The 13,043-nt window shown below is 50.0% G+C and overlaps 1 protein-coding gene across 3 annotated transcripts in view; it reads left to right on the forward strand.

Annotated features, from left to right (window-relative positions):
• The window catches only part of UVSSA (UV stimulated scaffold protein A), a 35,228-nt gene extending 25,640 nt beyond the window's left edge, over nt 1–9,588 (forward strand). For all 3 annotated transcript variants that reach the window (XM_036070159.2, XM_036070161.2, XM_036070160.2), the window contains exons 13-14: nt 150–324; nt 1,786–9,588. In XM_036070159.2, coding sequence (XP_035926052.1) covers nt 150–324; nt 1,786–1,879 — 269 coding nt within the window. In that variant the 3' untranslated portion in view covers nt 1,880–9,588. The remainder of the gene's footprint in view (nt 1–149; nt 325–1,785) is intronic.
• Nucleotides 9,589–13,043: the final 3,455 nt, after the last annotated feature.

Raw genomic sequence — 13,043 nt, forward strand, 5'->3', positions numbered from 1 at the left:
GGAGCTCTGCCTTGCCGTCTGCCCCCTTTGTCGCTGGCCGGCAGTGGGCAAGCTGAGCCGACCCTTGAGGCAAGGAGGGGTCAGGGCTCGAGTGAGAGGCTCTCTGGTTGGTGACAGAAGTGTCTTGAAATCTCGGGGTCTTTTTGCAGGTTGGCAGGACCCCGAGTTTATGAGAGATGTGGAGGCTGCCACGGGAGTGGACCTTGGCTCGTCTAGGTCCAGCGGGAGAGGCAAGGGCAAGCGGAGGAAGCACCCTGGCCTCACCGACCTGAAGCGGCAGGCCGACACTGCCCGCGCACGCATCGCCAAGAAGGTGTTTGCTAAGTAAGAGCTCCCGGCGGCACGCCTGCCCCCACCCCCTGGATTTGGGGGTGCAGGAGGCGGGCTGACTGAGCTCCCAGACACTGTCAAGGCCTGGGCCCCTAGCTCCTCTGCTACACATTTCTCCCTGTGACCACCAGGCCCCCCGGGCAGGACGGGTGCTCCTAGCCAGCAGGGCCATGGGTGGGCCGTTCAGGAGCAGAGCCTGGAGCTGGTCACCCCGAAGGGATGGATGAGCTTCTCTAGCGGAGGGGCTTCACTGACCCGCCAGCACATCCTCACTTCCTGGGGGTGGGGTGAGGCCTCCGTGGGGGCTGCTGGTACGGAGCCAGCTCCATGGCCCTCCCTTGCCCAGCTGACCCGGAAGGGCTCTCGTGGTCAGTGCCCAGCGGTGTCCACCTGGTAACGGCCGGCAGGGGAGTACCTTCCAAGGCTGGTGGGGTGGGAGGCACCACACAGGTCTCCGCTCCAGCAGAGCATGGCCGGTGCTGCCAGGGAGGTGGGTAAGGGACGGGGCATCTCCACAGCCAAGTGGACATGCCTGGCAGTTGGGAATTCGGCAGGGCCAGGGCAGGAAGGCCGCCAGCCAGCACTCTCACTGCCTGCCTGCCACTGGGGCTGGCCAGACAAAGGCATTTGGGGTGCTTGTGTAGGAAGCCCCGTGAGGCCATGCCTCCCTGGTTGGATTTATGCTCAGGTTGTGGGTGCCATCAGGCCGTCCTCGTGGGCCAGGCTTCTCAAGCAGACACCTGGAAGGTGTTCAGCTCCGTGTGGCAGGTGAAGGAGGCTTTTCCTGTCCTCCTGGCCAGTGTCACCATGTGCTTGGCCTGAGTGGGGTCGCACAGGAGGGCGGCTTCCTCAGTGCCCGCACGGAGCCCCCATGAGCTTGTCCTGTTGGAGGGGCACAGGTGACTGAGCCCCGGGGTTGCACCCAGCGGTCACACGGGCACTTGGGGGCAGCGGGGCATCCCTGCTTGGCGGCCTCGGAGTCCTGCTGAGTCCAGGCCCTCGGCGGCACAGCACCCAGGCCAGGCAGCGAGACGCACTTGATAGCCCGTCTGTGTGTTTTTGCTGCCGGACTGCAGTGCTGCCCCGTGGCTCTGTCCTGGGCGCTATGCACGTGCCTGGGCAAGCTGGGCAGGGTCTGCATCTGACGCTGCCTTGTTGCATCTGCCCTGAAGCTGCTCCCCACCAGCCTGCTGGGCAGGCTCTGCCTTCATTCTGGGTGCAGCCTGGCGCTGGCGAGATTAGGGATCCTGGGAGCTGCCTTCAGGGCTCAGGGAACCCACAGGGTTAGTGTCACAGTTGCCTTTATTTCTGAGCTGTGTCGCCCATCTGCAGGGAGTCAGTGGTCTGCGTGTGGCAGCCGCCAGGGACCAGGACCTGATCCCAGCCAGACCACGGTCGGAGCCCAGAGACCTGGCCGGACTTCCCTGATCGTGTCTTGCTTTGCTTTCCCCACAGAGCCGCTGTGCAGAGGGTGGTCACAGCCATGAATCAGATGGACCAGAAGAAGCACGAGAAGTTTGCAAACCAGTTTAACTATGCACTGACTTAGAGGGCGAGACTGGGTGTGTGTGGTCCCCTCTGGTCGTCTGCTCTTCTCCCTCGGCCAGGGCACCAGGATCGGAGCGCAGACACAGGACTGGGCTGTAACCACAGCCACTGTTGTTATGTGTGTTTCGTGTGAGGAAAGAGTGTGTATTCTAGTCACAGTGCCCCAGAGGTATGGACTCCCTCTGCCCTGGGGAGCCACAGCCATCCGGGTTATGGGTCTGGCCCGCCCGAGAGCCTGGAGGTGACGTGGGCAGCATGGCTCAGTGGGGCATCTGGCAAAGCCTGTCCCCATGTCACCCCAAGCCCCACTTCCCAGCCTTTTCCCTGGGCAGTAGGAGGGACTCGGGGGGGACTCTAGGAACCCTCATGCTTTTATGTAAACACTGTTTTTAAGACAAGCTGGGAAGTGAACCGTTCAGCGTCGCACCTTGCATTTCCAGCTCACAGAGCGTTTTGGTGATGGTTCTGCATTAGAATGTCAACAACTACCTCTCTACTTTTGTGTTTTTCAAAAATAGCTTTATACTTCCACACCCTAGAATTCACCCTTTCAAAGTGTACCACTTAGTGTGGCATGAGGTACGTTGTACAACCTGGACCACCTGTTTCCAGAACTTTCCATCACCCCAGAAGAAAGCCTGTCCCTGTTAGCGGTCACTCCCCTACTCCTTCCTCCAGCCCCTGGCCCTTTCTGAATGGACGGCATCCTAGCAACACGTGGCCTTTCGCGTCTGGTTCGTCCACTTAGCACAGTGTCTCCTGGGTTCTTCCATGTTGTGGAATGCGTCAGAGCCCTGTGCCCTTTTACTGCCCACTGATGACACCACAGTGTGGGCACAGCACGCTGTTTATCTGTTTATCACGGGCATCTGGGTTGTTCTCACACTGGCTGTGATGAGTGATGGTTCTGTGAACGTGTGTGCAAGTCTTGTGTGGACATGGATTTTCATTTCTTGTAGGTTTACGCCTAGAAGTGGAATCGCTAGCTCACTTGGCAGCTCTGTTTAACTTGTTGATGAGCCGCCAGACTGTTCCCCAGCAGCTGCGCCATTTGACTTACTTCCCGCCACAGCGCGTGAGGGTTCCAGTTTCTCTGTGTTTTTGCCAACACGTTCTCTGTGTTTCATCTTAGCCATCTTGGTATGAAATGGTATCTTCTATTTTTTTTTAAGATGTTATTTATTTGAGAGGGAGAACACGAGAGAGGGGAGGGGCAGAGGCAGAGGGAGAAGCAGCCTTCCCGCAGAGCAGGGAGCCCGATGCGGGGCTCGATCCCAGGACCCTGGGACCATGACCTGAGCCGAAGACAGACGCTTAACGACTGAGCCACCCAGGTGCCCCTGGGGTGGTATCTTGATTTGCATTTTAATTTGTATTTTCCTAATGACTACTGATACTATCTTTTCATGTGTTTATTGGCCATTTGTGTATTTTTTTGGAGAAATATCTATTCAGATCTTTTGCCCATTTTCAATTGCATTGTTTGAGTTGTAAGAATTCTTTATATATTCTAGGGGCATCTGGGTGGCTCAGTTGGTTAAATATCTGCCTTCGGCTCAGGTCATGATCTCAGGGTCCTGGGATGGAGCCCCGCATCAGGCTCCCTGCTCAGCGGGAAGCCTGCTTCTCCCTCTCCCTCTGCTGCTCCCCCTGCTTGTGCTCTCTCTCTCTTTCTCTCTCTCAAATAAATAAACAAAACCTTAAAAAAAAAAAAAAAGAATTCTTTATATATTCTAGACCCTTATCTTGTTTTGCAAATATTTTCTCTCATTCTCTTTTCACTTTCTCGATGGTGCCCTTTGAAGCACTAAGTTGTTAATTTTAATGACATCCAATATCTATTTTTTCTTTTGTTTCATGTGCTTCTGGTGTCCTGAGCACCTGGCCTGATCCAAGATTATGATTTACTCCTACATTTTCTTCTAAGAGTTTTATAGTCTTAGCTCTTAAATTTAGGTCTTTGATCCATTTTGAGTTAATTTTTGTATATGGTATGAGGTAGGGATCCAACTTCATTCTTTTGTGTGTGGATTCCAGTTGTCCCAGCACCATGTGTTGAAAAGATTATTCTTTCCCCCACCGAATTATCTTGACACCTTTGCTGATCATCCGTTGGCCATAAATGTAAGAGTTTATTTCTGGATTCTCCGTTCTGTTCCACTGACCTATATATATCCTTATGCCAATGCTGCAGTGTCTTGGTTAATCTTGCTTTGTGGTAAGTTTTGAACCCTGAAAGTAAGTCCCCCAACTTTGTTCTTTTTCAAGATTATCTTGGCTATTCTGGGTCCCTTGCATTTCCAAATGAATTTTAGGATCGGCTTGTTAATTTCTACCAAAAAAGGGCAGCTGAGATTTTGATAGAGATTTTGTTGAATCTGGGGATCACTTTTGGAAAGTATTGTCATCTTCATATTAAGTTTTATGATTCATGAACTTGGGATATTCTTATTATTTGGCTGTTCTTTAGCTTATTTCAACAGTTTCTTGTTGTTTTCAGTGTACAAGTTATGCACTTATTTTGTTAAATTTATTCTTAAATATTTTATTCTTTTTGATGCTATTGTAAATATAATTGTTTTCTGAATTTCATTTTTGGATTGTTCATTGTTACTGTATAGAAATACAACTGATTTTTGTACGTTGGTCTTATAGCCTGAAACTGTGCTGAGCTCGGTTAGTTCTAATTGTGTGTGTGTGTGTAGATTCCTTGGGATTTTCTCTATGCACAATCATGTCATCTGCAAATAGAATGCTTCCTTTACAATTTGGATGCCTTTCTTTCTTTTGCCTAATTGCCTTGGCAAATTAGGAACCTCCAGTACAATGTCGAATAGCAGTGGTGAGAGCAGACATCTTCATCTTGTTCCTGGTTTTGGGGAGAAAGCTTTCAGTCTTTCACCATTGAGAATGGTGTTGGTGTGGGTTTTTGTAGATGCATTTTGCCAGGCTGAGAAAGGTCCCTTCTAATTCTAGTTTGTTGAGTGTTTTTGTCTTGATGTTGAATTCTGTCAGATGTCTTTTTATATCTATTAAAATGGTTGTGTGGTTTTGTTCTTTATTCTGTTGCTATGGTATACTACATGAATTGTTTTTCATATGCTGAACCACCCTTGCATTCATGGGATAAATCCCACTTGGTCTGATATATAATTCTTTTTATGTTATTGCACTTGGTTTGCTAATATTCTGCAATTCCAATGACCTGGTTTGCTAGTATTTTGTTAAGGAATTTTGTGTCTCTGCTCATAAGAGATATTACCATACACTTTTTTTCTTATGATGTCCTCGTCTGGCTTTGGTATCAGAGTAGTACTGGCCTCATAGATTGAGTTGGGAAATGTTCCTTCCTTGTCTGTTTTTTGGAAGAATTTATGAAGGATTTGTGTTAATCCTTCAAACATTTGGTGGAATTCACCAATGAAGTCATTTGGTCCTGGGCTTTTCCTTGTGAGAAGTCTTTTTTTTTTGTTTTTTTTTTTTTTTTTAAATTTATTATCTTGGGTGCCTGGGTGTCTCAGTCGGTTAAGCGTCTGCCTTCGGATCAGATCATGATCCCAGGGTTCTGGGATCGAGTCCCAAATGCTCCCTGCTCAGTGGGAATTCTGCTTCTCCCTCTCCGTCTGCCACTCCTTCTGCTGGTGCTCTCTCTCCCTCTCTTTCTCTGACAAATAATTAAAATCTTTTAAAAAAATTAATTTATTATCTTTATTTATTGTAGATCTGTTTAGATTTCCTGTTCTTCCTTGAATCAGTCTTAGTAGTTTCTATATTTTTAGGAATTTGTCTGTTTCATACAGGTTTTTGGTTGTAATTTGTTGACATGCAGTTGTTTATAGTATTCCTTTGTAATTCTTTTTATTTGTTTAAGGTTGCTGGCAATGCCTCTTCTTTCATTCCGGGATTTTAGAAATCTGAGTGTTTTCTCACTTTTTAAAATTTGCTTGGCCAGTCTAACTAAAGGCTTATCAATTTTATTGATTTATTCAAAACCCAACTTCTGGTTTTGTTGATTTTTCTCTCGTTTTTTTTCATTTTTTGTTTTGTTAATTTCCGCTCTGATCTTTATTATTTACTTTGGGTTGCTCTGGGTTTAGTCTTCTCTCTTTCTAGTTTCTTAAGATAGAAGATTAGCTTATTGATTTGAGGTCTAGCTTCTTTTTCAGGTAGGTGTTTACAACTGTAAGTTTTCATCTAAGCACTGCTTTAGCTTCATTGCGTAAGTTTTGGTATGGTGTGTTTCATCTTTATCTCCAAGTATTTTCTCATTTCTCTTGAATTTCTTTTACCCATTGATTATGCAGGAGTTGGTTTAATTTCCACATACTTGTTAATTTCCCAAATTTTCTTTTGTTAATTGATTTCTAATTTCATTCCATGTGGCCAAAGAATACATTGTGTATGATTTCAGTCCTTTGAAATTTAAGACTTATTTTATATGTGTATCCTGGAGAATGTCCCGTGTACACTTGAGAACTGTTCTGTTGTTGAGTGTTCTGTAGATTCGTGTTAAGTCAAGGTGGTTCATAGCGTCACATGTCTTCTCTTTCCCCATTGGCCTTCCACCCGGTTGTTCTCCGTACTGTTACTTTTCCTGATGGAGTGACCCTTTTGTAATGGGGTCTTCTCTATGTCTAGTAACAGCTTTTGTCTTAAAGTCTCTTTTGTATGATATCCATATGCCTTGTGGCTGTTGTTTGTGTGGTACATCTTCTTCCACCCGTGTAGTTTCGTTGTGTCTGATTCTAACATGCTCCTTGAAGACAGCATGCAGCTGATTGTGGCTTTTAATCTGCTCTGCTGATCTCTGCCTCCAAGTGCGATATTTAGTCCATTTACCTTTAATGTACTTACTGATAAGGGAAGATTTATGTCTGTTATTTTTCAGTTTTTTACATGTCTTTTTCCTCTTTGCCCCATTGCTGTGTGTGTGTGTGTGTGTGTGTGTGTGTGTGTGTGTGTGTTAGATGGATGTTCGCTGAATTCCCCTGTGTCTGTCACTGAATTTTTGTTGTGGGGGGAATTCTTTACTGGTTGTACTGCAGATTCCAGTGAACAAGTAAATACAGTCTAGTTTGGCTTCATACCAGCTTAGTTTCAGGAGTGTACAAAAGCTCTGCTCTAATAGAGTTATGTTCCTTCCTAGTCCTTTGTGTGATTTTTGTCATACAAATTACAGTTTTATAGATTGTGAGCCCATCAACACAGTTTTGTGATTATTGCTTTATGCAGCTCTTTAAAGTCAGATAGGAAAAGAAAAGATTTACGAACAAAAATACATTTATTCTGTCTGCTCTTTGGCTCTGCGGTTGCCTTTACCTGCACCATCTGTCTCTTCTTGTGCATTCGACTAGTGTCTTTCACTTTGGTCTGAAGGGCTCCTTGCAGTGTTTCTTGAGGGATAGGCCTGTTAGCAGTGAATTGTCCCCATTCTTGTTTATCTGGAATGTCCTAACGTCTTCACTTTTGAAGAATAGCTTTGCTAGATTTCAATATGTTGTTAATCGTCTTTGTCTTCTCACCCTTTGAATGTATCATCCCACTGCCTTCTGGTGTCCACGGTTTCTGATGAGAAGCCAGTGTTATTAAGCTGGGATTTTGGAAAATGCTTTATATACAATAAGTTGGGTTTTTTCCTTGCTGCTTTTAAAACGCTCTTTGTCTTTGACTTTTAACAGTTTTAACTATGTGTCTAGTTACGGATCTCTTTGTGTGTGTCCTCCTTAGAATTTGTTGAGCTTCTTGGATGTAGAGGTTGTCGTTCATCAAATTTGGGAGGTTTGGGTCCATTATTTCTTCAAAGGTTCTTTCTGTCTCTTTCTCTCTCTCCTGTCATTGGACTCCCATTATGTGTGTATCAGGTGGTCGGTGGTGTCTCTTTGGTCCCTGAGGCCCTGTTCTTTTTTTTCTTTCTTTTTTCTGTTCCTCAGAATGGACCTATTGATCTGTCTTCAGGGTCACAGATTCTTTCTTTTGCCAACTAAAATCTAATATTTAGTTGTTCTAATGAATATCTCATTTCACTTGTACTTTCCAAGTCCAGAATTTTCTCTTTGGTTCTCGTCTATAATTTCTTTCTTTTTACCAATGTTCTCTATTTGGTGAAACATTATCTCATATTTTAATTCTTTAGACATGGCTTCCTTTACTTCTTTGAACATGTTTATAAGAACTGGTTTATAGTATTTGTCTAATAAGTTCAGCATTGGGCTTATTCAGGGACAGTTTCCACTGACTACTCTTCTCCTTATGTATGGGCCATACTTACCTGTTTCCTTGTGTGTCATAATTTTTTTGTTGACATTAGACATTTTAGATGATATAAGATGGCAACTCTGGAAATCAGATCCCCCCCCCACACACAATTTGTTGTTGCTATTTGTTTAGTGTCTTTTCTGGACTAACTATGTAAAAATGTGTATTCTTTGTCATGCTTGGCCACCGAAGTCTCTGTTTGGTCAGCTTAGTGATCAGCTCATGAATGGACAGAGACTTCCTTAAATGCTTTGATCCAAGAAGTCTTGTGGGTTGTGGCCGAAAGCCGTGTGTGTGTTGGGCACACCTTGAACCCTCAGCCAGGTAGTTGCCCCCTCTGCCTTAGCTCACACTTCCTGCTTGTTCTGGGCCTCAAGTTCAGCCAGAGGTGAGAGCTACGGACTCTTCAGGTCTTTGGGATTTCTCACCAGCCTCTTCTTTGGCCAAGCGGAAGTTGCCACCGCAGACCGCTCGTTGTCCAACAGTATCCCTGATTGTTCTCGACAGGCCCGCACTGAGCCGGTTGTCAGGCCAGAAGAAAAGACAAGCCTGGCGAATGGGTTTTTTCCGGGTAGCAGCCTGACGATTCCAGTAGTGACAAGTCTCTGAGAGAGGAGGGGCTTTGGGACCCAGTCTTCCCCTCCCAGTGGCTGCTAGGCTGTTGATCTCCAGGCTACTGTGGCCCCAAGGTTGCTGGGTATAAAGGCCGCTGCAGAGCTGGAGAGAGGGAATGAGAACAGTAACTGAAAATGCCACCAGCTTTGCCCTTCCCACCAAGATTGAGCCATTTTTCTAGAGTAAACCCTCCTTGGATTGTTACGGGTCTTTGGTTAATTTCCAGAGTTTTGAAAAAGTTAATTTTGTCAGTTTCCCCCGGGTTCTGTGGCATTTTGAGCAGTCCCGATTGCTGGGCAGGAAGGCCCTTCCTAGCCCTTTACTGTTCCTAGAGGTCCTGCCGCAGATGCGCTTGTACGGACGCGTCTTCACGCACAGCCATGTGTGTCTGTGGGCCGGAGTCCCGGGGATTCCAGCTTGCTTTCCCAGAAGCAACCTGCAAGAACACTGACTTCCGGAACCCTCCCTCCCTCTGTGTGGTGGCGAGCATCTTGATCTTTGCCAAGCCCCGGGGAACACTGGCATCTCGGGGTTATAATCGACCTGTCTCTTACGAGTGAGCTGTTGAGCATTTTTTCGTATGGTAAAGTGCTCCTTGTTGCTCCTGTTCTGTGAGTTGTACATCCATAGCCTTTGCTCATTTTCCTGTTGGTTTATTGGCTTATTTAAGTGTAGGAGCTCTTTATTCATTAAGAAAACTAGCTCTGTGTGACAGGTTGCAAATATTTCCTGTCTGCTGACTTTGCTAATGTTTTGCCGCGTGGATGTTCATGTGTCTGAGTCTCTGTGTCCCTTCCCCAAAGATTATATTAAAAAATTCTTTCTGTGTTTCCTCTGGTACTTTTATGGGTTTCATTTCCACATTTAAATCTCACTAATCTATTTATCACTTATTTTAATATAAAACATGACCCAGGAAATCCAGTTTTCTATTTCAAATAGCTGCCCAGCTGTCATCCATTTCTTGACAAATTAGTATTTCTTTAGCGGATGTGGAGCACCACCTTCTCTTATGTCGATACTCGTGGACAGTGGTTCTGCTTATGAGCTTTCTCTTCTGCCCCATCAACTTGCCTATGTGTGTGTTACCACACCGTTGTGATTACTGTAGCTTTGTGCTATGTTTCTACGTCAGAGACCGCTTTCCGTTCACTTTGAGGCAGTTAGACAACAAGAGGTGCGGGGGAGGGGGGAGTTTTGTGAAACTTAACTCAGGGCCATAGGGGCTGCTGGTGGAGCATGGGATGGAGGGGCCCTGCTCTCCCCATCCAGAGCAGACGGCAGGAGGGAGGATTGGCAGGGCCCGGGGAGCATCATTCCAGAGTTGTGACTCAGGACTGGGGTTGGATAGACTATTACAGAAACAGGGTGTCACAGAATTAGCTAACTCCAACACAGGATTTATGTGTGCTTCTGCATGAAAAGCTCTAAGGTGGGTGCCCCAAGCTGGTGAGAAGACACCCACAGTGCCGTTGGGGCTGTTCTCTTCCTGGCATCAGTGCGTAGGGCCTCCATCCCCAAGGTTACCTCTTGGCCCAAGTTGGCTGCTGGGGCTCCAGCCATCACAGGGTATGGGGATGGAAGGAGGGGAGGGGGTATACCTCCATTTCCTGTGAAGAGCCTTTTCAGGTGCCCTGCTGCTTTGTCCAGTCACATGGTAGTATCCAGCTGCCCAGGAAGCAGAAAATGCAGTCTTTTATGCTGGGGATAGGCATCCAGCTACCAGCAGCCCATATGCCCAGGCAAGAGGGTGAATAGATCAGCCCTCAGCCGGCTGCTCTGAAAGGGCCATCACACAGGGCTGTCTGGGATGGAGTGGGATGTGGCGTCCTGGAGTTGTCACCTGCCTGTGGGGGATGGGGCCCCAGAATGGAAGAGGACCCCCTTCCTCATGGACCTGTGTGTGACAGTGTCTGTGTGACAGTTCCTACGTCCCTGAGAATGACCTACTTGACCCCCCTTCCCCCCCAGCTGTTACCACCTGCTGCCCCTGGGTGCCCCAGGCTGTCCCAGGCTGTATGCCCCCTTACCCTCCCCATGGAAATACCACCCCCTCCAGGAAGCCTCACCAGATCCCTCGAGTAGCCTAGGAAGGTCCCTCTGAGCTGAGTGACACTTCAGAGAGACATGCGCACCTCAAGTGGCCCAGGGCAGAGATCTGGGGACTCCACATTGGGCCCTGGATGCCACTTGGGGATGGGGGATGTGACGACGAGGCTGGCTTGCTGGGAGCAGGGGCGAGTGGTCACAAGCGACTCTGCAGGTAAGGGAGGAGGAGCGGGAGGGCACAGGCAGTGACTGGTCGTGGGGAGGGCCACGGGGCTGAAGAGGCGGCCACAGAAGGGCCCTCTGCAGCTGTGTGGGGAGGGCACCACGTGGACCAGGGCACGACGGCCGGGGAGGGGAGGGCAGGGCAGGCGGGAGAGCGAGGACAGCAGCGGGTCCTGGGGATGGGGAGTGAGGTGGGGCTGGGGGCCGCGTTCCCCGACGGCGGCGGAGCTGGGCTCATCCTCGCCCCTGCGGGACTGCAGGTGGGGCGCGAGGGGTCCGCGGAGCCCGGGGTCCAGCGGGGGCGGCGGAGCGAAGGAGCAGCAGCAGAACTGGCCAGGCAGCGGGGCGGGGGCCGCGCGGGCTCAAGTGGAGAAGCTGGTGAAGAGGCCGGTGTAGACAGCTCCTTGGGTAACTCTGGCTTGGAAGGGGGCGGCTGGACGCTCCCCAGGGTGGAGCGGAAGGAGGGTGTGGACACGGCCCAGCGGGGAAGAGTGGGTGAGGAGGGAGGGCGCCCTGCGCGCGGGCAGGTGGGAGGGGTGGTGGGGGGCCGTGGAGAGAGGGAGGTGGACACGGTGGGGCGGGGCGGCCGGCTGCCGGCGGGGTGTGTGCCGTCTCGAGGGTGAGGCCCCGCTGCCGGAGAGGAGGGGCGGAGCAAAGCTGATGAGACTTGAGCGGGGCAGGTAGGCAGGAAAGCGGGCAAAGCTGTGAGGGTGGCAGGTCCGCTAGCAGCCCCCATACCCATTCTCCCCTCTTTACGAGGAGTAAGTCGCCACCAGCTTTAAAAACTACATTTCCCAGCCTCCCTTGGCTAGGAGTGGTCATGTGACCAAGCTCTGGCCAATGAGTTGTGAGCAGCTGCGTTACGTGGGCTTCTGGGAAAGCGCCTAAAAAGGAAAAGGGGTGTTCCCCCTCTTCTCCTTTCCTTCCCGTCCGCTGCCTGGAATGGGGATGTGATGGCCGGAGCGTCTCCCTGCATCTGGGTCCCTGAGGATGAGGTCCCAGCCCAGGGTTGCTGTAGCAGACAGTGGGATGGAGGAGGGTTTCCAAGGACTCTGTGTAGGTGTCATAGCTGCCTGGGGCTGCCAGTAACCAGATTTCCCTCACACAAGAGAAAATGAATAATCTCCTTTCTACTTGTGTTCATTTGGATTTTCTCTTTCATGCAGCCAAAGCCAATCCTAATAGCAAGGCAGCTGTGGGTGGGCATGGTGGGAAGAGAGGAGGGCCGAGTGGTGTGGGGAGTGGCCTCACGGGCAGCGAGCTCTGCCTCTGTCTGGGCTCAGCAGTCCCTGGGCAGGAGACGCGAGGCCTTCAGGTAGGCCTGGATGTGTCCGGGCTCACACCTGCAGGGCCTGTGCCTTGCTCGACAGGAGACAGAGACGACCTGGGTGTGTTCTGGGATGCCGGTGGATGCAGACTGCAGCCAGGACTGGTCCCAGGAGCTTGAGGAGGGACCGTCCCAGAGTGCACTCAGATCCCGGACCGGAGACAGCCCTTCGTGGGGCCCCCGTGGTGGGGGACAGTGATAAGGGGCCAGGAAAGCCACCACTCACCTCTGCCTCCAGCTCAGGCTGGGAGTGCCGGCTCGCGGGGGCCTGAGCACCACGCAGGCACTGGGCAGACTCCCAGGGTGGCTGTACCTGGTCTACCTCATCCTCTCCCTCTGAGGGCTGTGATGCAGCAGGCCCCGCTGAGCTCAGGCAAGGTGGGCTTGGGGAGACCCCAGCACCTTTGGGGCTGCCGTCCCCGCTCCCAGGAGGTGGAGGCTGTAGCTTCTTGCTTGGCAGCACTTCGAGCCCGGTTGGGCTAAGTGCACAATAATGTGGGTGATTTGATTTTAGGCCAAGAGCCCTCTGGAACTTTCTGGAGCTCTGGGTCTCCTCTGTCAGCTGCCTGTAGCCTGGATGCCCAGGCCTCAGTGGCGGGACCAGGGGTGTCCCCACCCTGCACCCTCCCCTGTTAGATTCAGCAGACTTGAGCTCTGCCAACGGGAGAGCCCTGCTCGTGGGGCTGACAACGTCAGC

This window comes from Halichoerus grypus, chromosome 3, assembly GCF_964656455.1.
Source record: "Halichoerus grypus chromosome 3, mHalGry1.hap1.1, whole genome shotgun sequence".
NCBI classification, from domain to species: domain Eukaryota; kingdom Metazoa; phylum Chordata; class Mammalia; order Carnivora; family Phocidae; genus Halichoerus; species Halichoerus grypus.